Source organism: Egretta garzetta, unplaced genomic scaffold, assembly GCF_000687185.1.
Source record: "Egretta garzetta isolate BGI_Z169 unplaced genomic scaffold, ASM68718v1 scaffold125, whole genome shotgun sequence".
Classification (NCBI taxonomy): Eukaryota; Metazoa; Chordata; class Aves; order Pelecaniformes; family Ardeidae; genus Egretta; species Egretta garzetta.
This window is the reverse complement of record NW_009259877.1, coordinates 298827-323538: the sequence shown is the minus strand read 5'-3', so window position 1 is coordinate 323538 and position 24712 is coordinate 298827. Positions and strand designations below refer to the sequence as shown.

General features: G+C 41.9%; 1 protein-coding gene and 1 long non-coding RNA gene across 2 annotated transcripts in view; one reads left to right on the top strand and one right to left on the bottom strand.

Annotated features, from left to right (window-relative positions):
* Nucleotides 1-20067, bottom strand: XG (Xg glycoprotein (Xg blood group)). Its single transcript, XM_009640129.1, has 8 exons — nt 20007-20067; nt 9119-9160; nt 8723-8779; nt 4918-4953; nt 2279-2344; nt 1300-1356; nt 431-469; nt 1-146 (listed from the first exon to the last, which is right to left on the bottom strand). The coding sequence occupies exons 1-8, from the start codon at nt 20065-20067 to the stop codon at nt 1-3; spliced, it is 504 nt and encodes a 167-aa protein (XP_009638424.1).
* A 4265-nt stretch (nt 20068-24332) lies between these two features.
* Nucleotides 24333-24712, top strand: part of LOC118452432 — a 2334-nt gene continuing 1954 nt past the window's right edge. Inside the window, exon 1 of the long non-coding RNA XR_004842195.1 lies at nt 24333-24712. This exon is cut by the window's right edge and continues 179 nt beyond it. This is a non-coding gene — a long non-coding RNA (uncharacterized LOC118452432).

Genomic DNA, 24712 nt, shown 5'->3' with positions numbered 1-24712 from the left:
TCAACTGGAAACCAATTTGGTCTTACCATGTGGCTTGAAACAGAGTCTCTTGTTCTTATAAGCAGAGTAGGCCGCTATCGATCCAACAACTAATATTACGAAAGCAGAAATTATAGGAGATGTAACTCCAGCTATTAATCCTGAATCTGTGGAAGAAGAGAGATTTTCTTCAGAGGTGCTGAAATGGTTTGACTTAAGCATATTCTTTACTAACTTGTGCTTTTGCCCAACTATGAGAATTGTTTGGTGAAACACTGGGAATTCATTAAATGGAATTAAGCAGAAGACTAGAAATTATGTTACATTACAGCGGGTGTGAAAACAGTGTCTTAAAGCCTAATTTAGTATATGTACTACTTTAAATGGCTAACATTTTCTTACTATTTTATCATGATTGGAAACAAATTACAGAATAAATTATTTACTATACCCGTATTTCCTCCACGATTGAAATTATGTTCCTCTTCTCCTGGAATAGAGGGTAAAGTTTCATCATGAAATGTTTTTCATCTTGTTTTGACAACAAAATCTTTACTCAGCAAAGTGTGATTTTGTACAGAAGGTGAAAGGGGGTGGCCCGGCAGGACTGCGAGAGAGGAGCTCCCCTTCCAGTCCTGACTGACAGCTGTGCTGGCCAGAGGTTCTTCCATCCTTCCGACACTTTGGTTTTGGAGAATAATATTGTCAATACAGTCTACATCAAGGTTCCAGTCCTGACTGACAGCTGTGCTGGCCAGAGGTATAACCTTCCATCCTTCCGACACTTTGGTTTTGGAGAAGAGTATTGTCAATACAGTCTACATCAAGGTGATTTCACAGGGAGTGGGAGGCCAGTATACCCTGGCTATTCTCTACTGCCAGACAATCAGATGATTTATCAATAACTTAAGTCAAGATCATAGGCCTGCTGTATCTACTTGGTCCCTTGCTTTGGGACTGTCCTAGCTAAATTCAAAGGAATTAATCCTGCAAGGTTTTGGCATGGCCAGAATGCTGCAAAATGTTCAGGAATATGTTTCAAGTTTGAGTTTCAGGATCAAAGCCTTGGTAGCTAAATTCAAAGGAATTAATCCTGCAAGGTTCTGGCATGGCCAGAATGCTACAAAATGTTCAGGAATATGTTTCAAGTTTGAGCTTCAGGATCAAAGCCTTGATTTGTGGAAAAGGATAACTATTCTAAATAAAAATAGCAGAGTCTAGTCCTATACCTTCAGTGACAGCTTACCACTGAAGCAAAACCAGCCAGCTCTGAGTGACAAGTATTAGGGAGAAGCTTCAAGGAGAATTGGCAAACGGTACCTGCTATGTGCGGTGGTAAAGGCTTCCCATCAAGAAGATCTAAGTCATCAAAACCTCCTGCAAAATAAAGATTAGGATTTCTGTTGCAAAATTATCTGAGCAATGGTAAGCGCTTCAGCTCCTTTGTCCAATCTTTTTGTGAGGTACTAGGGAGGGGTGAGGGACCTTTGAAATCCCAGCTGGGGCATGGTGGATGGGTCAGGTGTCTTGCACTGAACAGTCACCTATTCAAATTCACCTGGCAGCTGGAGTACTAAAACTGTTGGTGTCTACTCATCCTGCATCTGTATTGGCACCTGCGGGATGTGTGGGCTTGAGCTCTCAGTAGCACAAATCATTATATAATATAGACATCTCAAATCCCAGTGGTTCCTGGACCAGGAATTCAGTGGGTCCTTTCCAGGAGAGACTCCAGAAGGACTCCAGAAGGACCTGTCCATGGCTTACCACTACAATCACACCAGAAATAAATGCAGGATACATGGTGGTAGCTGGGATAGATGTGCCACTTCCACTTTATGTAAGTGGATGTCTGGGACCACACTGAAAAGCAATACAGGCTTACAACCATCTGCCCAGTCCCACCTGTTGTATGCCCCAGGGCCATCTCAGATGCACATCTCAGTATGGATTTGAACATAGGCTTATCCACACCCTGTGGCTAGATTTCAAAGTTGAACCTTAGCATGATTCAGTGTATACATACCCAAAATGAAAAGGCAAGCAAGATGAGTGTTAGTCTCATGCAACTTAAGAGTCAGCATCCCACATTTTGGGCAGATGGAAAAGCTTTATGGTATCAACACTAAAATTCAGAAAAATCTTTCCAAACACTGGGTCAGCAACAGTGATTACAAAAGGGAGATGGAGGGGAGGGATAATACAAACTATTAATAAAGAAATAAGGGCGTAAACTATTCAAAATATCTGCTCTGAACAGCTCATGGTGCTAAATTTTCTCAGGAGAAAATATTCTTACCAGAATTACCATGGCTTCCCGGTCGTGGTGGAAGAGGTGGGTATAAAGGTTTTCTTGGGATGTCACCTATTGATAATTAATATTGTTAGATGGTTGGACAGGCAAACCTGAGAGCTGTAAATAAAGAGTATGATAACAGTTTTTATACCAGTTTCTAATTTGTCCTCTGGTGAATTAAGAAAAGGACCTTGTCACTGGTTAAAAAGTCTCAAGCACTATATCAGCAAATAGCTAGCTACTAAAACTAATTAGAAAGTGAAAAGGGAATATTTTCACAATTAAAATGAGAGAAAAATTCACAAAAATGTTGAAGGAAAATATTTCATGTATTTATGGCAAGTGCTAACATTGTTTAATGCTGACAGCTGGGAAGCCCAGTGTGTTACTGTAGGTGTCAGTGGTGCGGTTATGCAGAACCGACAGAGCAGTCGGTGTTCTGGGCCCAGCAGGAGGCAACAGGTTATCTCTGTGCCATCAGCAGGTATTACTAAGATCTGGAGATTAGTTTCATCTAACAGACGCTGAATTCATCTACCGGGTGATGAATTTCCTACTCTTGAACAGTGCAAAATGAGCTCAGACTTCAGCTTTGCTGTTTAGGACATTGTGCTGGTATTTGGCCTTAATTTTTGCCAAAGCATGAGGACAAGATGCATTGGGTAGAGCGGGATATCCGATGACTAATAGCAGTTTCCAAACCACACAGACAGTGCTGGAGTAGCAAGACCTGACTCGGGTCAAAACCTGCCAGAGTTAATGCCCAGGGCTGTTGCTCTGCATATATAGGGTAGGTCCCCTCTTGCCATCCTTTCTCTAACCAGTTCAGTCACACATTCAACCATTCTCATAGCCAGACAGTGAATTTAGCTCTGAATAAATAAAGTTCAGCCACAGAAATAAATACCAATTCCCGTCCCTCTCCTTATCTTTCTTTCACTTTCCAGATGCCCTTTTATCAGGTTTTCTTCTTGCCTAGATGCTAAATATAATGCTTCTGTTTGTGAGGAATGTTTGGGTTCTGATTCAGCAAATTATTCGGGTATATGCTTAACTTCAGGTGAGTTTAGCCTACTGCAGTCAATGGATTTTAGGTAGAATCTTAAAGCTTTGCTGAAACAGGCTTGGCCCAATTAATTCTATTCAACAGGAGAAGAGACTTGTTCTGTTCCAGAACTGCATGTAACGAACTAAGACTCACTGTGGCACAAAAGCAGAAAACTATCAATGCCATTATTCATTTCTGTTATGATGCTGCACTTATTCAGTCTTCTCTAAGCAGATATATTCTATGGCATAGCTAGTGAAAAAATAATGTCTTCAGGACTATTGATGATGAGGTACATATCATTAATCCCATTATACCCTGTATGAATGTCAGTCAAGAACCTGAACTGAAAAAGGAACAAAGAAATAAAAACCAAGAAACACATAATTTGCCATTTGCTGAATGAAAAGGTGGGGTTTAGTGAAGATACTTAGGCTATTCATTAATAATAAAAAACCCATCCTCTCATAAAAGTACTCATTAAAAACTTGCAGGAATAGAACAATTAGTACAAGCGGGAAGAAATAACAGTAGAAATATGGGAATTATAAACAAAATTAGATTCAGCTTTATAAGTGTGGACTAACATGTCATTCAAACGCAGGCATGAAATGCCACAGGAGAACCTGGAAATGCGGAAAGCCCTGGAAATGGGGAAGAACAACCTGAAAGTTATGATACTCTAAGACTGAAACATGAGTAAACCAGACACTGAAACTGGAGTCATAATTCAGAGGTTCTGTGCAATGGGCTGAGAAGTAATTTTGCTTTTGTGTAGCCTTGATTCAAGTGGAATTTTAGGCTTTGATTCCATACTACTTGCACTTCAGGTAATTTCAGCGTGCAAGAACCTTTCTAGAGTAAATTACAACCTTGATATACCTCCAAGCACACTAAACAAAATGTGGTGCAAAAATTCCCAAAGTCAAGGATTTCATATGTCTACACAGCTCGGCGCAGTATGGAGAATGCTTCCTGGGTCAGGACTGCATGTTATAGAAATACTTGGAAGTTACAGCAGGTTACAACAGCTTGACTGCTTCAAGCCTAAGCTATAATCATATCCTTCAGTGCTCATCTCTGAAACATTCCTTCTTGCATTTCTGATTTGGGATCAGCAGAGCTACAACAAGCTCACACCTCTCTCTATCCACCGTTCCCTCTGATTCCTCATCTCAGGCAGGCTTGGTTTTGGTAGCTGAAGAAACTGCTGCCATCACCCATGGTCTTCAGCCTTCTGCCAGAGGCCAGCACCCTGAACCATCACAGCTGAATGGGCAGCATGTCCTCTCCCCAGCCGTGACTGTGGCAGCCTGGCACGGGAATGTAAACCGTAGCTGGCGTGGCTCACACGGGTAGGGCCAGCCTGCAAGCTCCCCATAGCTGGCAACCAGGAGCAGCCCGTCCTGCTGTGTCCCCCCCACACACACGATGGCCTCTGGCAAAGGGGCTGCATGGACGTGAGTGGTAATGACCCCCATTACTACAGTTCCTCCTACAGCCTTGAAATCTCTTTTCACAAGTTAGGCAGGCTTCAGGAAAAGACTGCAAAAAACCCCAACCGTTATATCTGAGAAAAGAAGAGAGTACTCACCCCCACCAAGAGCATCTCCTAAATGCAGATCATTGTCTAAAAATGAAAAAGAGGAAGATGTAGAGAAGTGAGTTGCACACAATTCTTGAGGGAAGCGAGATGTTAGTTTTAATAGAAAATGTACAACTGAATGTGTGATAAGCAACTTTTTCAGGTCAGTCCCACAAATTCAAGTAAGGTATTACACTTTTCTTGAAAGCTCTTATAGAACTTAGCATTTGCCCACACAATAATTGACAAACGATACAGTATTTTCTACTCAAAACATGAAAGATTTGTTCCTGCTATAAATAAGCTCAGAACAAATCTCATAATGGAATCAAGATCAATATTTCTTTAATATATTTGCAAATACATAAATAAAATTAGTTATGTTAAGATATTAAAATGTAGCTATTTTTAAATATACTTGTTTATTAACATTTATGTCTGTGATTAAAAGCAGTATGTGCATGTTTGGCTCAAGTGTAATTTGCTGAACTGCAAAAGTTGAATACCCATTTCAAGAATAAATACTGGGAAGCAATAGACCTGCTTAGGGAGAGAGAATTGAATCAACTAATTTATGTAAGGGTCACGGTGACATAAAAATATTTGCTTCAAGCACTCATACGCGCCTGTCTGAGGTTGGGTGACAGTCTGTTTTTCTTTGGCTGAGCTATAAAGGTTTTAAAATACGCTTAAATGTCTGCATGTGCGTGTTATGCAGTGAATCAACAGGCTATTGCCATTCCCCCAGTGCTGTACATGTGTCTCGCTGTACCTGGGATGGAAATTTCCTTCCAATAAACAACTTATCAGTGAGCTGCAGATGCATAAACGAGAGGAACTCCATTTCCAATGCGCAGGTGTGGATATGAGTATGTGGGTGATATTTTAGGGTGTGTATGGAATGACGGTGAGCTCTGAAAGGTCACTGAGTAATCGGCAGAAATACATTAGATGGATGTCATAACTCCAGGGATCCCTTTCGTGCTCCTTATAAATATGGAGTGCTGGAATGAATCAGCAGGGACAGCAAAATCTACCTAAATTTTGATACTGATGCTTATTGCCACAGAAAATTAGACAGACGCTCAATTAAATATATTTTTTTTCATTATAATTGTGTCAGAATTCCCAAAACCCAGGAAAATCCATCCAAGTGCAGAAGTCTGCCTTCATGTGTTCTTTATACCCAGAGGGAGTGGGAAGATGCTTTTGAGGAGTATCTAGTCTCATTTGTGTAACAGCTCAGAAATGCTTTGATGTCACTAGGAAATCTGGCAGGAAAATAATCAAATTCATGACTCGGTTTGTTCTTGTCAAGCCAGGTGTTGATCCAGTCTGTGCCTGGCCAGCAGAGAGTTGCATTTCAAAAATACCTTTGTGTGTCAAACACTAACACTCTAAGAAGCAATAAATTGCAAACTGAATAATTTTATTATCGAGATGAAGAATTTGAGTAAAATGCAGGGCTCCACTCTGGAGGGTTCCTGCAGAGATCTGTTGCAGAAATGCTAAGGTTGATGCGAGTGAAATACAAATGGACATGTGCATGTCTGCAGGGACCAGAAGAAAGACCAGAGCAAAGGGTTAAAAGAACAGACAGTAAAGGTCACCATTCCCAGCAGTAAAATTGAGGAATGTGTTGTTTCTGTCAAAACCAGAAGGCCTGTGCTCTGATAAGACGACGGCACAGATGACTTGTCAGCAGAGGAAAAGCAGAAGGGCACTCTAAAGCCAAAGGTTGCAGCATATCACCTATTTCATCATTTTTCCTGTTTGCCCAGCCAGCAAATAGACTGTAGATATAGTCTGAGTACCCCAAACAAGCAAAACCAGACAGTGGGCAGCAACCTGGCCTAAGGTTCAGAGACGCTGAAGTAGGCAAGATTACGAGGCAAAGGACCTCGCCATAATACCTGATGATTCCTAAAGGGTATAAAAGATCTGTATGTAAACTCGCTTGTCATTTCTCATCAAGAAGAACCCCAGGGATGGGATAAGGACTCAGTAGCTGGCCTACCTTGTCCCGTGTTGCACATGATGCTCACCAGACCACCTGAGCACACACATCTTGGTGCTCATGACCATGCGGGTTTGGGTGTGTGGCTGAATTAAATCAATGGCAGGGTGAATGTGAGTGAGTAAAATCAACTTGTTTAGAGATTTTGTAAATAAACATCACCTTCTCCTTCCATTAAATTTTGCATTGAACTTTGTTACAGTAGAAGGGAGGTGCCTACAGGAGAGCTTCAACTCAGGCAGACGTTTCTGTGTGGGAAGCGATGCCCAGAAGACATGCACAGTGCTTGTCCCCAGCTCAACCAAAATCATCATCTCAGCCAGCCTCGTTTCTCAATGATACTGGACGAATGAGACATAGAGGAAGCCCTGAGGTTAAGATGAAGCATCAGGCAGGTGCCAGGACATACTTTTGTATCATCTTTCTGCATGTTTTCAAATCCAGTAACTGATTTTCGATACAGGCTTTTTAAATTAGTTCTAATTGCATTTAAACTCCTTGCAGTCCTCTTCCATGCTGACAGAGAATCCAAAATGATCTGGAAAACATGGAGTTCTTCATTCCTAAGAATTAATGAAGTTGATTCAGGTAGGGCAGATAATCATCTGAAGCTCGTATCTTTGACAGATTTAGGAATCCCTAAAAATCAAATTCCTTTCACCTGACTGAGGCAGCTTCACTGTAGATATTGGCATCCCTAGCTTACCTTTAGACATGACTGAGGACAGACTCTTTTAGGGCAGGATTCAAGTAACCTACTTAAAATGTCTACATTAGGATAAGAACAAATTCACATTTAGAGTGCTATGAACCATCCCTAGACACGCTGATTTCTCTCCGCAGACTTTAAAGTAAGTCAGGACAGTTAGCTAAGCAGAGGACAGCGGCTTAGCAGTATTTTACCACAGACACTTCTAATCTAGGCCAAACACAGGTTTTCATTGCAAAATGAAGTGGGAAGGAAGAATGCAACCATTACAGGATTTAGTAGCTACGACATTTGCAAAACGCTGCCTTGTTTGTTCAGCAAACAAGAGAGCAGGCCAGAGAGTCGTGTGGAAAATGTAACTGCTTTCGCATACCTAAAGACTTATTGGAATGTTTATCCAGAAAAAGACTGAAAGTTGTTGTGTGGGCTAATGCTACCCAGAATTTCCTGATCCAAGCATTTTCTTTGAGAGCCAGAAATTTCTTTCAGTGTAGTTTATCTGAAAAATCTCAACAACAATCTTTGTTGTTGTTTTGGGGGGTTATGTTTTTTCAACAATAACCAGTGTGCATTGGAAATCATCATTTGTCATCCTCAGGATTACAGCTAAAACCTCTCCGCTGTTCAGAGCCTTTTTTCCTTTCTGGCAGAGGTCTTTGCAGCAATCAATACTAGATAATGTTAAGTAAGTACATGGGGAGAAGAAAGAGTACCCAAATTCCTTCTGACTCTTTTCCAAGTCCATGGTATCAAGCATCATGAATATTTATGCTAAAAGAAAAGATAATGGGGAAAAAAAAAGTAGAACAGTTACCCATTTTTAGCAACAGTTACCCATGGTTATACTCCCCAGGGAGTTCAATACAGGCTGGAAAAAGTGTGAAGGAAATGAAATGCCATCAGCTGCCAGTCACGCTCTTAAGCCTTACTGGAAGCAGTAAAGACATGTAATTGGTAATTGTCCAAAACCCGCTCACTTTACAGACAGAAGACAGTATTCACACAAATGCAATTATGATCAGAAATCTCATGGGAGACAGTTTCTACTTATCTAAAATCAGTTCTGACCCGTTGTCTTCATCACTTACTCAGCACAGGCCTTGCCGGTCTTCTGGTCACCGTAGGCTTCCTGGTAATTATGTCCTCTGTGGGACGCAACGACATACCAATAAACAATAACAGCTTAAGCTTTTTCATCTGATCAAAAGAAGGTATCTGCGAATCTAGAGCACGGCATTCAACAGAGCTTTACGTATCATGACAGAAGCTAAAAATGAAGGGTATGTTTTCAAAGCCATTTTTTTGTTTGTTTTAAAGAAATTACTAATTTTATGACAGAAGCATTGAAATCTATCATTTCCCAGTTCTGTATATCTTTAACTTAGGTACTAGCCACTTCTCACTCCAGTCGCAAAGGAAAAGGACTTAAGATTGATTATTGGGTCTAAATGCCATAGTAAAATAGAGATAGGAGAGTTACCTACCTGGGTGATCAAGAGCATCAGCTAAATCAAAATCACGTTGACCTAGGAGGAAGGTGACAGAAGGAAAGAGACTAAGTCAGCGGGCAGGTTTCCACGACCTCCAGTTCTGGGGGCTCTGGGCAGAGCCAGAACACCAGTAAGAGGCAAAAGAAAAACCCATCCAAACAGGGGCAGGCGCAGAGCAAGCTGTCAGCTGCTGTCCCTGCACCGCGCGGTCCTGCACGACCGTGCGAGATGGACTCGTGTAATTCAAAGAAGCGATTCATTCGGGTAGCACAAAGAGAAGCTGCGCTCTCGTGTCATCCGCGCTCAGCCGCCGGGCAAGCGCGCCTCTGAGGACCACGGGTTGCCTGTTACAGGGCACAAGGGCTATTGCCAGGAGGCGGCTGGAAGTCGCGTTCAGCACGGTACTTCCAAACCAGAATCATTAGGTGAGAACTTTTTAATATCTTCGTTATCATTTTACTAGCTCAGCTTCGGAGAGAAGCTTTGCTGGCAAGCCTGCCTGGTGATCGCTTGTAATGTGAATCAACTTTTTTCTTTTTTTAATTCTTCCTGTAGCACGTGCCGGCAGTAAAAGATACAAAGATGTGTTTACCTGATTTAGTTTCCGCTGTAGCTTAAAAAATCTGAAAGGGAGAAAAGAACCCGTCCTGTTCTGTGTTAGGTGACGATGATGTCATTAAAAGTCACGTCAGGGCAATCAGCATCCTGACCTTTGAAGCTAGCAGGTAAATAAAACTGGAATATGTTTAAAATATATAAACTGAAGCGTACGACTTTGAACTGAACAAACGCAGCCATTCATGTGAGTTTTACTTTCCACCCTCTGCAGTCTGCCACTTCCCTTTCAATACACAGCCTTCATGAAACACCTCTTTGCAGAGCGTGTATCCATTAGTTCATCCAGACTAAAACTTCACCATCCTTGTGTTTGCACACCAAATACAAGATCAGCCTGCACAAACCCACAAAATGTCACGACGTGACATGGTTTTCCTAAGCAGAAATGCTTTACGGTGCTCTATCGAGTAAGCCTCTTGCTCTGCACCTATTTATTATCCCGTCCAAAAGGCTTAATACCTAACTCTTCGAGGAAGTGTTTTTCTTGGTAAGTCTTGAACACTTCACAGCAAGAAAGGCATCATTGCTCCAGTGGGGAAACTGAGGAACAGAGAGGGGCCATCACAGGTTCTCCAGCGCAACAGCACTCAGAGTTCAGCTCAGCCCTCTCTTTTCGACAGGTGCTGTCCATCTTCACGGCATTCTTCACATTAATTACTGCTCCTGAATAATAGCCCTCGCCTGTGTCAAAGAGCTCCTGGAAAGATTAATTATCAGTGGTAAAATGCTGTGTGATCCTCAGATAAAAATCGGCGCAGCAGCATAAACGTTTTGATTCCTTTGAGGATTTTTCACATAAGTCTGTGAGCTTAATTATAGCTGGTGTCTGATGGAAAAGATAAAATGAGGCTGGAATGCAAAATAGTGAATGGCTTCTAATTCTAAAGCAAAACTGTCCCTATAAAATATTATCACAAACCTGTGTTGGGAAAGAAAAAGCAGATAACAGCATAAAGCTTTTCCATTAATATTATTAGAGTAGAATTTTATCTCTTATTTGAACTGATCTTTGAGTGTCACCTCATCCGACCACCTCTCCTTCCCCTGCCCTGGCCGCTCAGCCAGCCCAGCTAAGTCCACCTTTGGACCGGGTCCTTAGATGGATAATATTCCAAGACCCTGACAGGTGTTTTTTTTTATATGTGAATCCATTAAAATACATAAACACATAGAATTGATGAAAGGCTTCCTCAGAAGATATTCTGAGCTCTGGGAATATCACCAGCCCTTACTGGCCCTGAGCCCCTGCCCGTGGGCTGTCACAGCCGTGCTGCTGCCCAGCCATGGGACCATTTGATCCCAACGCAGACCACTACCCACAGGCTGACATCCTAGCATTGCCTCAACTTACATGGTCAAATTATACTTTTCTGAAGCGTTTCTTCAGTGCCAACAATCCAAGCAACTTAAGTTTGAACGTCCTTTGATTTTGTCCTCTGGATAAATCCTCATTCTTGATTGGCATCCTGAGTGCTGAAGGAGGCTGGCTGACCTGAGCCCTGCTGCTGCAGGACACTGCCGGCAGGATTCAAACCGTTTCTCATCAGAATGAGTCATCAGAAATAATTTTGTAATGCTGAAGGGCTGTTGGCCAAACCAGTTCCTTTGTTATGGGCCCTGACACGCAGGAACTGGTGATATGGAAAGCAGCTACCAAGGTCCTAATGCTGTAAAGAGAATGTGACAAAATCGTCTTGTGAAGGAAGACTCTGGAAAACTTCCAGGTACAATATTTCTTTGAAGTTAGGGAAAAGAAAAAAATAGGAAGAGGAACCTAATCAAGAGAAATTATGGAATTCAAACAAGATGACGCAGATGCTTCCAATTGCATGAGAACCAATGAAACGCAGCATACTGGAACAGTTACTAACATCTGCCCTTCTCCCGGACAATACCAACGTTTCCTTCCCCTGCTGTATGGCTGCTCTGCTAGTGAAAAAGTGGGAAAAGACAAGAGGTGTTCTTCTGAGACAGCAAGGGGGAAATAGAAGACAACTACAGAAATTTTAAGAAGAGAAAAAAGAAGCCTGGAAATCCCATGCAGAAATTATTCAGAATTGATTTTTTTTTTTTAATTATTTCTCATGATAAACCAAGTAATAAAATAAACAGACACCAACACAGAATGACTGGTTTGGAGTAAGACAGGAATCTACACTGAAATCTTTTTGGCTGTGTAAATATAAACCCTGACAGATGGGCCAATTGTATGTGGGCATCTGTGCAGCACGGTAAATGACATTCCAATAAACCAAAAGATTGCGTGGACTTCCATCCCGACTTCCTCCGATAATAACATCAAATGACCGCAAGGAGTAAAATTTTGTGGAGCAGAATTTTAAATGCTCATTACCATTTCTGAGACTGCACCTAGACATTTTAAGAATCTAATTTGGGAGGATAACAGATGGTTAAATAGCTGAACAGCCCAGATTTCATCCGCAAAATGGTGGGTCTAAAAACAAAAACACATTAGAGACTCGGAGAATATTTAGCTCAATAGGAACTGCAGTCACTTCAGGGAACTCTGAAGATAAATGACAACAGAAATAAATTAGTCAAGCTTCTTCACAGTACAAACAGACTGAAAGAAATTCATTGTCTGCATATAAAAATGGCCTTTTTTTGGACGAGCTTCCGTAATAGAAACAGCTGGACATATACTGATGAAAATGAGAATGAAAGAAATTTTAGTGGGGAGAAAACAGCTTTGTTCCTTTGGGTTTTTTTATTTGGTTGGTTTTTTGTGTGTGGTGGTTGGTTTGTTGTTGGTTTTTTTTAGCCTGGATAAAGTTGTGAAGAGATTTAGCTATGCAGGAGGTATTATCTCAGAGTTATCTCTGTTATTATTGCTTTGGGCTGGCATGCTATTTCTTGGCATCACTTCTAGCCTTTCTTCTGGGAGTATCCCTGTTTTTACATAGAAATAAAATTATTGTATTAGTGGGTTTTGTTGGGTGGTCCACAACGATTCATAACAGAGAATTTGAGAAAATGCTTATAAGCTCCTGCCTGGCATCACAGAACAGTCCTTATCCGCAAATGAGAAAATGCTAAGCTAAGAAAACGAGCCTTCCAGATGGATATACAGTTTGTAACATGAAAGGACGTGTTTTAATTACGCTTATTACTAGCTGCTCAAACACAATGAGCTATACTAACAGCAGGACTCTTGCTGGTACTGTCAGCCTTATTTGGGATGTAATTCCCTCATCTCCACCCAACACATGTAGCTGTGCCTATAAAAATCTGAGCTGTAGACCCGGCCAAAATAGCTAACAGTAGATAGATCTCTCTGTAGCAGCCAGTCAGGGGAGAATAGACTCCATAAAGCCAAGCATCAAAATATAGCAGCTTAAATTTCAAAATTACTACATTTATTTTTACAGGCATGATTCTTTCGGGTAGGACATTTGCTTTCACTAATGCCCATACTTTTTATGAGCCTTTTAAATATAACATGCAGAAGGCTGGTGATACAAAATCCTTGTTAGTTCGCTTGCTCTGTTATGGAGACTGTTAACGGCCGATGTTTGCCACAGAGACACTACACCATCTTTTAGTAACTTCCCTAGAATATGGAGCTGACGTTGTCTTACCCCACCCAGGCAGTCCCCTGCAAAGTTGTGTCCTCAGACACATGCACATTTAATGTTCGCAAACTTTTGCCCATATTAGTTTTCCGAAAATGTGACCCAAATATCCAGTCACTAAAATGCAGATAGGAGCACCTTTCACCTATGGCTGAATTTGTGACCTAAATGTTAAATGGATCCATCACCCTTTAACCATGAGCTGGTTGACCACAAGGGTCTGAGGTCCCACAGTTTTTGAGGAGGGTTTATGAGGAACAAGGCTGGATTCTGCAGGTGGATTTTACCCGTTCGTCATTACAACTGTAGTCAGAAGTAACAGCACCACTCTGCAATTTTTAATCTCCATAAGCAGGCTCAGTCCTGCACTGGATCTATATGAACAGAGCTTGTGGCCATTAAAATGACATGTATTTAAATAAGACAGGATGAATATTGCTAAATGAGAGTCAGGTTATGCGGCAAATAAAATAAACTTCTCAGGTATTTAATATGCATAGTCTAATATTAAAAATGAAGCTTAGATTCATGACAAAACATATCCATAAGCGCATACGCATGTGTGTGGACATACAACTTAAATGCATACATGCACACGCATGTTAGCTAAATCCTTTTGTCATTAATATGATTAATGGCTTTGAGTGCATTGCTAGCAGTCATATGATTGGGATGAGATTACCTGTGTTACAAATAAATTGGAAGCAACTAACGTGGAAATGTGAGCTAGGTAGAGAGGGAAAATAAGTTGATTTTGCATTATTTAAAAACAAGAACAGAAATTATTTCTTCTGTGGAGTTAAATAAGAATTGTTTTGTGAATACAATGAGTTTGAAACATTATGAAGCTGGCAGAGACTGAGGAAGAAGTGGGTGACTCACTAATGAGAACAAAAATTTTCTAAAAAGGAACAATAAGTTACTGAAATCACTTGTGGGACCCATTGCATGTTCTTTTTAGCTGAAATGGTAAGTTATTCTTTGTACAGATCATTTCTGATCATTATACGATCATGATACATATTTCCCCTGTAAGGAGAAAATAGGATGTATTCTCCCAGGTATGTGATTCAGAACATACCTGTTTACTGGTCCAACTTTATTCAGGAAGCAATTATGTTTGTTTAAAGGAAATTACTCATGCAAGAAAAGCTGTGGGAGGGCGTAAAGGTTTACATCCCAGAGTGGACACTTTGGACAAAATCTCAATGAGTGAGTACTATTTCTCTGTTATAACGCTCTCATGATCCATATTTCCTGATGAGGTTAGTGTGGCTTTTTTTTTTTTCCATCATGGCCATTTCGTTCCATAAACAATGATTGCCATTACAAACCCTTGATGTTGGGGTGGAAAATGAGTATGCTTTAAAATCTGTAATTAAGATCTAAGTTCCAGCCCATAGACCACAGCATATGGACCTGGTTATTGCCTTCATGTTTTTTTCTAGGCCACTTCTGTTTATAGTTTGAATTCAAGGGAAATGAAAAGGTCTCTCTCACTTATTCATACAAGAACACATTTAAATAACTACCAGCAAATAAGATGCACTAATAAAGCGAGGCTGGCCGTAGCGCTTTAGGTCTCTGCAGGATGGTCTCATCAAACATGAAAGAAAATCTTCTAGTTCGATGGTGTTTGTTTTGCTGTGGGCAAACAGCAGCTGTTCAAAGGTAGCTGCTGTTCTTTATGATGTGATATGCCCTGCATACATAAAAAATCAGAGCGAGTGCAGAAGCAGCTGGTGCGTGCTGTAAAATTACAGGCAGAGCAAAGGAGTTGGAATCTCCAATGAAGCAGCACCAAATGTCTGCACATCTTACTGAAACTCAGATTTTCCTCACAAGGAAGCAGAGCTTAGGCCACAGCCTGGGCTGTTCAGCCCAAACTGCTTTTCGTCCCTGAGTGGTGCATGAAGCTGTCGGCCCTCTTCAGCCATTTGGGCTGAGCGTGCCAGGCTTAAAGACGGCCACGTTACAGGAGAACTCACACAAGAAACCCATATGAGTGTTCCTACTGAATCCCTATCGTGTGGCACAAGCAACGGCTGTGTTGGGCGCGCTGAGTGACCGCTCGCTGCCTAAGTGGAGCTGGGCGATCCACACTTTCCCCAGCTGGTAACCTAGAGACAACAGAGGGAGCTGGAGCTAATGCGGGAGGTCAGGGAGATGCCAGGCTTGGTTATTCCTGTTGCTCACAGAGTAGTGTCTTTTAATGTTCCTCATCCCACCTTCGTCCCAAGTAAAATATACGCAAAACACCTTTAGCTCTTCAGTATGGGTAGCACAGATCTCAGTAGTGCTATTCTGTAACTAACATCCTGTTCAATTTGTTTCAGAAATTCTGTTGTATATCTAATCCTGTGCCCCCTGAAGTCACAGTAGCCCATTGGCATAATTATTTGTATTGCTTGCAAGGGGGTTAGTAATACTGCCAAGTTAAGGTGGATGATGGGGCATTTCATACACATTCTTTGCTTGTGTGTTTAAGATGCAAGCCAGCAAAGAAGCAAGGCCTGCATCTTCTCTGTTTCATGCCATTAAGAACTTGTTTTCTGGGAAAGAATAATGCTGAGAAGAGTTGCTGGACATCAGCAACAAACTCTCTGTGGAGTCTGAGGAGCCACGTCTCATCCCATTTGGACTAAATGAGAACAGCAATTGGGCTCCTTTTGCTGAAGAAGCCTCTGCACATGCCACCAGAGTGCACAGAGAAGCCTTTCTGAACGACCCTGGGCAAAGGGCAATGGAGCATCAGCTGGTATCTGAACTTCGAAAGCAGGAGACTCAGAGGAGGGTCTGGCAGCTTAGCCTTCAGAGGGAAAGAAATCAAGACTCTTGGCATGCAGAATGCTCTGCGAATCTGGGTTGGATTTCTAAACAAAGAGCCAGGCTTCTTTTTGCTACCATTGTGCTCAGGAAACAAAACAGTCTGTATGAGCCTTGTGAACAGAAATACCTGGCTCATGACTCAATGTTAACCTGCAAGGTAGAATTGCAGTTTTGATGCGATATAGACTGTGATCTGGGAGGCTTTGTTGCTGTTAAGTCAGGACTGTTCCTGGTGTGGAGTGTGTGCTCCTGGTTCCTCCACCACTGATGTTCTAAGACCTAGGACGTAAGGAGGGACTTTGCTTTAATTTATCTGCTAATCTTAGTGCCTACTCCGGTCTTTGTTTCCATTTAATCCGGAGCATTGTTTCCCTTTGAAAATATTTCCCTGTGATTTAGCTTTTTAAATAAATTCCTCAGGAATTAAAAAATGCATTGAAGACAGGCAAAGCTAATACAGTAGAAGTGGGACTGTTATATTTTCATAACCCCTTCAAGCCCTTTCTTTCAATTGGGATGGTCTATTTGCCTTCACGAGATACTGTACTACGTTTTCCCATAGCATTCATAGATATCAGTCCCCCTGTGGAAAAGAAGAAAGACTGATCAAAACAATCTGAATCTGCTCCTAACCACGAGGCAAAGTGCCACAGAAAGGCATATTTTTATTGATTTTTAATCTTGAAAGAATTATGACATTTATTTGTTTGTTTATTACCCTCGGTGGGATGGAAAGGGATTGACAATCGCTGACGCAAATGAGGGGAAAATACATACTGAAAACAGGCAGTTTGGGCGCTGCTACCAGGCTCACAACGTGGCAGCAATGTTTGGAAAGTGAACCTGAGAAGCTGAGCAGCCACACCAGTTGTTAGCTCTTCCCAAGCTCTGATGTTGCAACAGCTCTGCTGCTGTCAGTGGTTCAAGCAGTTCAGGTATGTCTATTTATCAGACGGCAATCACACCCTTGGATGATAGCACAGACATGCCTACAGATGAGAGCAGCTCTGGTATCAGGAGCAAAATAGTTTTGGGACCCAGCAACAAGAGGATTCATTGTCTGATATATCCCTGATGGTACCGCAAGTGCTTCGGCAAGCATGCAGGGACCTGACATGGAGCAACAGCAAGGGCTGGAGCTTGGTGGAGCAGCATAAAGAAACAAGGACTGTGTTTTTCATCTCTCCCATTCTGCCTTTTAATTCCAGTGAAAACTATATTATTCATAAAAACACAGTGTCTCAAATCCAAACAGGTCTGTAATTTTCTCCCCATAAAGTACCTAGCTAATTAACCGAGAGTACAATTAGTATTGAGTCAACATCTTTGTAAGCCGAGCCGGACAGTGGTACCTGGTCTACTGGCTAGCAATAAATGCTGTTCCTTTTACCTGCATAGCATGCAATGCTTGATGCAGTAAAGTTAGTGTGTCCTGAACATCATCAGCCTCTGTGCTCTGTTACTGACTAAACATGTGATCTGTCAGTTATGCTCTTAGAGACCACAGGTGTGTAGGTTATAGCTATACTGGGAACCTGAGGAGCATTTCTGAGCAGTCAGGTCTGAGCGACAGCCTTGGCTGCTTTCCAGCTCCGTGTAGGAGAGAGCCCTCGGGTTGCACTGCTTCCTCACGACAGGAATGCACGCAGGTGTATGGCCCACATGGGACCTGCAGGATGTTTCAAACAAGTGCGTGATTTCAGTTACCGGGGGGCTAGGACCTAAGCTGTGTCTCACCACACCCTAAGTGAGCAGTGTAGACACAGCCAAAGCCGAATTACCACAGGTCAGCAGCCAAGCCGCAGTCACAGACATGGGATGTTAGCATGAACTTCAGCGGAAGAAGTTTTTATGAAGTTTCTTTCATTTGCGTGGGGCTAAGAGCCACTCAGACAATTAGTTTTTGCAGCTCAGCTTATATGGGAGACCTCATGTAACCTGCTTAAGCTTGGAAATAACAAAAGCCAAAGAGTTTAGATAAAAGTTTGGAAGACTGCGGTGAGCATGTAAGATTCTGAATGATTCCAGGTCTCGCTTTCCTTGTGCAATGCGGTCCTTGGTTACGCCACGCTTCTGTTGAGATGCATCCATCAAGGTAGTCTAGCGAACTAACTGAAGATAGTAAAGGAGATACTAGATGGCAAGGGGAGGGATGTGGTCTGGCCTGGCTCTGGTGGCACAGTAACTTCTAGAAGCTATCACAGATGGTTAGCGCTTAGATAAGAATTAAGGCTGCATATGAAAAGGTGAATCATGCCATATACCTTCCTGTCATAAAGACTTAGACCAGCTTTTCACCAGCATGGCCAAGCCTTTCTCATATCATGTCTTGATTAGGACTGAGAAGTGGTTCCTGTAAATGTCCCCTGAAACATGGTAAAGGTGTTGATGATAACATTCAGTGGCTGTTGCCATAGACTTAAAATAATTCATTTTGCTCTTCAAACAGGGTTAAATAGTTTCCACAGTTGTAAGACTGTGCCCAAAGCCCACAGCAGCTTTCAGCAACAACTTCTTCCCCAAAGCAGGGCCTGAATTGGCTCTAAATTAGCACGTGTGTAAAACAAGAACGGTTAGGCTGACTATCCTTGTGATTAACGTGCTAGAGTATATGGAAATTGGCTTGCCCATGCTCAGATTGTTTGAAGAGAAATATTTGACATAAGAGAGTCCTCCAGAACAAGAAAGTCTGCGTGCCAGCGATGAGAGACAGCGTGAATCATCGCTGTTCGCAACACGCCACGGGGCAGGCCAGCACGCTCCTACCGCTCTGCTGTTTCTATGCCACGTTGCTTGCTGAAGACCTCCAAATAATTCCTCGTTTGTTAAAATGGAACTATGGCGCTAATTTAAGGCAAGGTTTTTTCACTGCCTGTCACTGCAAGAGCTCCCAAGGACTCAATTTAAATGGGGGTGGGAGGATGAGCAGCGCAGCAGCTATTTCGGAACCAGTGGTTAATGATGGATTTCTTCCCGCAGTCAAATACCACGCTACAAGTTTTTGAAGTAATGCTAATATACAAAAAAGAAAAGGCTATGAGTACACTACATGGCAGATGCACACGAGGTTGATCCTAGTTGGTTTGATATCAAAAAAAGTTTCACACAATGTTTTGCAAAAAGAAAGTTATGTTAGAAAATAGAAAAAAGAACTCAATATGAAAGGACTACGTTTTCCCAAGTGCTATTGATTCGTCAAAAAAATATGTACAAAATGTATTCAATTCTTCATTAATCCTGCATGGAAAAAAAAATAGGTATGCTTGTGTGTGGATTTCATATATTCAAGCATATGTTTGCTAAGGTTAATAAATTATTAATTTATAATTATTAAAGCATGAGCACCAATATGAAAGCATGAGCATCTTTAAACTGAATCAGAATTTTTTTTTTACAATATACCTAATATGTCTGAAAATATCAATAGCCAAGAAAAGCTCTCAAAACATGTTAGTATTTGACTAAGGATCTCTTCAGAAACTTTAAGTTTCCCTGGAAGCTCCCATTTTACAGCTTCTATTTAAAAGTTTATACTCAGGTACAAGCTTGTGAATAATTTTAGAGGAGCAACACTAAGGAGAAAATAAGAAATTATAACAAACAAACTCCAACTAGCACGGCTATTATGAGCAATCATCCAAAAGATGTATATGTCATTAGAAACTGCAGAAGTACTTATGTAAACAGTCTTGAATGCTTCTCATGAAACAACAACAAAAATAACGCCAGCAAGCATTTCTAAATAAGCTTTTTTTTACAAGTTGGGGGTTAGGTTTTGGGTTTGGTTTTTTTCATTTTTAATAATCTTGACCTAGAAATAAAGCAAGGCAAAAGTCACTTACCTCTTACATGGACTAGAAGAAAGCCAAGGCACAAAAGAAGGATACTTCTGAATTTCCCCATGGCCTCCTATGCAGTGCCTTGATTGCACTGGTTTTTTTCCAAGCGATGATGCTAGATGTTGCGACTGCAGTGCCAAGGTTTGAGGGAGACGCTTGGAATCAGCGGCTCTGTCCAAAGAGTTCCCTCACCATCACACTCAAACGCCGAGGAAGTCCCTAAAAACCCCTTCTAGCACAAGACAAGTAACGAAAGCAGACGAGCCCTCTGTGGCCAAGCCGTGAGCAGCACCATAGGTGCCACCCACCCTCTAAGAAACCTATTTATCGCCCACGCAGGGAGCGTGGAGAGCCGGGGAACCAGCGGCAGCACCCAATGAGGAGGGAGCCAGCGTGCTCTAAATCCACCTCCTTCCCTGAGGGAAAGCCAACCTGTTTGACATCCTCACCTTCAAAGCAGGGTGTGGTGCTTTGGAAGCTCAAGCAGCTTGTGAGAGGAGACCGGCCTTCTCTGCAGCGTACTTGGGAAAACATCTCTCAGACGTACTCTGTCCTCAAAGCACTGCTTCCCTGCCCAGTTTCTGGCTGAGCAGTAACTGCTGATAAAGGCAATCCTGTCAGAGTCCTAACCGCTAGCTCAAGCCACCGAGTGAGGGAAGCGGAGGGCAAGAATCTGCTTTGCAGAGGCGTGGGAATTGTCTACAGAGGGATGCCAAAATGCCCTAATTTTATAAACTTAAAATGTGATGTCGGGCTACTGAACTGAAGCGTGCTCAGGTGGTGGATGCTTACCTTCACAGAGTAAACATTGCCTGTCATGATTTTTTCCATTGATCTAGAAATATTTTCAACTATAAACATTCACACATATCCTACATGGAGAGAGATCTCAGCTAGTGCCGAGCGCGAGAACACAAAGCTTTGGAAAATGAACAAAAATCATTCATCCATCCGTCCACTGGTGTGATTTAAATCCAGTCTTGTCATACCCTCTCTCTAGCAAAGACGTCTGCCAGCACACTTGGCTGTTCAACTGGACCACCACTGTCACGCTGGCGCCCGGCGCCGGCAAGGAGACCGGTGTGCATCCTCCCTTTTGCCGAGGGGCAAGCTGCAGGTGCTTTTGTCAGCGCTGTTTTGACTAGGTTGGCAAATACTCTGCTCCCACGAACGGCCGATCCGTACGCTCGTGGCGTTGCTGGGTGATCCCGTCTGACGCGGGGCTGAGGCTGGCCCCGAGTGCGTTTCTGTTGAGTTACCTAGAAGGTACGATACAACGCGTGCACTGAATGCATGCTTTTATGCTAACTACAAGAAAACTGATGCAACAACATAAACTGGACTGATAAAACACAGTGATATTGGTTCTTCAAGAAGCTTCATGTTCAGACAGGTCAGCTCCCTGCCCCCCCCTCCAAATTTGAACCAGTAGAATGGTTTCGAAAGGCCTGGCTTATTGTGTCACGCTGCTTAACTATTTTTAAGCTAGTAATAGAAGCTCTAAAGCTCAACTCATGTATGATCATTCTCCTTGTCAGGGCCAATTGCTGAATCTCAGAAGAGTTAAGGACATTTAAGAGACGACTTTGTCAGCCAATGAAAACAGGAATTATACCACGACACGAGCAATCCCATAAGTCCATTGTTTATTTTTTTCCAGAATAGCAAAAGCCGGCCCACACATGCTGATCTTTGTACCAGTGACAAATTTGCCTGAAGGGAACAGGAAAGTTAGCAAGGCTACATACTAGTCCCAGGCAAGTCGAAGCAGCTCACAAACATTCAGTAGCTCTACTTCAAAACAGTTGTTCTTGTAACAAGTGAAGTCTTTCCAAAATGCTTTCTTTTGTTTGTCTGCTGATGCTAGCTTGCTGCAATACTGAAGATTCTTAAAATATGTTTGAAGACGACGTGCCCCTTGTCTAGTTCCTCTGAAGCCAGCTACTGCTCTGTCTAGCAGATACAAATATAAACAATATGAAGAAGGCACAGGAAGGGCAAACTGAAGGAGTGGACCTAGCACTGGAGTTGGGATGTCTTGAATACTTATCCCACTTCTGTCCTTGGGGCATTGCAGGAAATTCTTAATCTCAGGTCTCTCTGATGACGATGTGCAAGTGATTGCCTGAGATATCAAGTAAACAATATTATATATTAAAAACAAATATAACACCTTACACCTGACCATGAATTGCGGTTTTATCACTTCGAGCAATCATTGACTCACCTTTTTTCTATTTCAAGGGAAAACAAAGTTCTGCCTGATACTCACCTGACAAGGTGGATGCTCTGCCTAATTTTTTTTACTTCTTCTTTCAAGAAAGAAACCATGTATTTAAGAAATAGCAAATGGGTGGAGAAATGGAGCCAGTGTGTCTGTCTATGCTCTACACCATATACTTTTAGCCCATCAGGCCTCTTTCAGGTGAGACAAGCTAGAAGAGAAGCGGAGGACAGTCACAACTCACCACAGTTGCAGCCCCATCCATCCTGTGGGCAGAAGTTAGACGTTGCGCTCTTTGGCATGGGTGACCTGCTGTGTGAGTCTATCGGAGATGAAGGAACCAAATTATACACTAGAACTACTGGGGAAAGCCACTAATATCCCACAGTATTCATCTTTTGTCATAAAAATTGAAGTATTTTAATTAAAATGTTGAAACATCTGGTAATATTAGATGTTAATTTAAATATAAGCCAAATGCGCAAGTGAACCAGTGATACAATTTCTTGGCAATGGAAGAATACAATTACTACAAGCCAGCTAAAACTTCCGTGGTTTTTCACAAGCAGATGGAAGAATGTACATTTTGGGGCATTTTATCCTTGTGATTCTTAAAATACTCCAAGTGCAGGGGTTTGGAAAAACTGTATTTTTGCTCAATTAAAGTCCTTTTCATATTCCTAATCATCTCTTCGCTTTCTTTCAAATGCGCCTTTTATATTTGAGTAATGGAAAAGAGCAAAAGGAAATAATCTTTGCAGTTTATGAAAAGGTTAAGGTTTGTTTCATAATCTTGTCAAGTGAAAAACCCACAAGGAATAGTACAGTATAGATAGTGGCCTAAAATAATTTGCGAGAAAAATACCAAAATTCACAATTGTAAATCAGCCCAAGGTACACTGAAAGCCGAGTGCTCTAGAAAGAGTTTTCCTTAGCATTCAAAATTCAGCACAGATACCGAAATGAGCACAAATAGGAGCTACAGTAAAAAGCTGCCAAATTTCATGCTTAAGAATCTCCTGCTTTTGTTTCCACAGCCTGATGAATTCGTTTGGAGAAGTTTAGGTAAGTGTTTGAAATGGACATCATGTTTAAAAACTGTCAAAACATTTTTCAAGCAGTCCTTTTCACTGATAGTTAGGATGAATTAATCTGCCACCTGAGCTCCCTTGCAGAAGCTGAAGTAAAATGATATTCTACAAGATCCTGCTTTATTTTCTTCCTCCTGTTACTGGAAGGTAACTCCTCCTCCTCAACGAAGGTAGGCTGGAGAAAAACCAGAACTGAAGAGGGTGTGCCACAAGAACAGGACAGAGCTCTTCCTTGCCATCCATTTAAACTCAGTCTAATGGTCACGGTACCTCACCAGGAGTGAACCTGAAGTTTGCACCTGGAAAGGACAGTAATTTTTCATCCCACTGCACAGTCTGATCGAAACCTGTATGGAAACTAGAATGTAAGTTCCCAAATTGGGATCTGGAAGTCACTGACGGTCCATAAGGCCATGATGGGCAGCAGCTGACCCGTGGGAAATGATCATAAAAATACTTCAGTAGGGTGATGAGTAATTGGTAACCGATCATCATCTTTCTTAACCCAACGAACGTGAGAACTAACGAATTCAGATATTTAGTTATGCAATGCAAGAGCAGCTGAGCTAGGAAGGCACAAGATCAAAGTCTCAACGGGTAGCAGGGCAAATAGCAACATAGCAATTAATACCCCGATAACTGAAAAATAAGCGAACTGCTACGCTTCATCCACAGGTAAGTAACAGAAACCCACAGATTGGCAGTTTCTTGCTCACTACAGAAGAACAGCCTGAAATTTCAAGCCTTCTCTTAAATCTTTTCTTTGTAGGTGGCAGCAGCCAGTGTTTCTGCCTTCTCAACACACACACGGTTGAGCTTGCCCATAGTAGGCCTGCTATTGCTGTGCGTATTTTCAGTAGATTCTGCGTAACCAAGTCCAGGTGTTCTTCTTCACAAGCCATGCCTGTTCTTCGCAGACATAGATGTCTTCTCCGCACTTCGCACTGGTAAGCACCCTGTGAAAGCAGCTCGCAGCTTTGTTGCTACTGGCCAACTTCCCGGGTGTGCCACAAGAACAGGACAGAGCTCTTCCTGTGAAAGCAGCTCGCAGCTTTGTTGCTGCTGGCCAACTTCCTCCTAAAATGGTTAAAATGTCTGTCAGAAATAAACCTGAATTGCTGATGGAGCAGGAAGACAAACTCCCTTTGAAGACTGCTTCTCTGGTAGAGCACCAAAATATCTGTATTTCTAAGGCTACTAAGAAGGAAAATACATAAACATTTTCTTTTTTTTTTTAATTTATTTTTAGAAAAATCACAATGTTGATAGAAGGTTTTCATAAGTAATTTTTAGGCTTGCAAGAGCTGAAGAAGGATTCAAGAGTCTGGTTAGCTAAAAGCTAGTTTGAGCTTCCCCTGACATTCCCCTAACAAACACTGGCTTTTTTTTTTTTT

Bases quoted from the DNA above. Each gene is read 5' to 3' on its own strand.
- XG (XM_009640129.1), bottom strand. From the start codon at position 20,067: ATGGGGAAATTCAGAAGTATCCTTCTTTTGTGCCTTGGCTTTCTTCTA. The intron at 9,161-20,006 runs GTAAGTGACTTT...CCTTCCTCCTAG, and splicing joins TCTTCTAGTCCATGTAAGAG to GTCAACGTGATTTTGATTTA. The intron at 1,357-2,278 runs GTAAGAATATTT...TTTATTTTGCAG, and splicing joins GGGAAGCCATGGTAATTCTG to GAGGTTTTGATGACTTAGAT.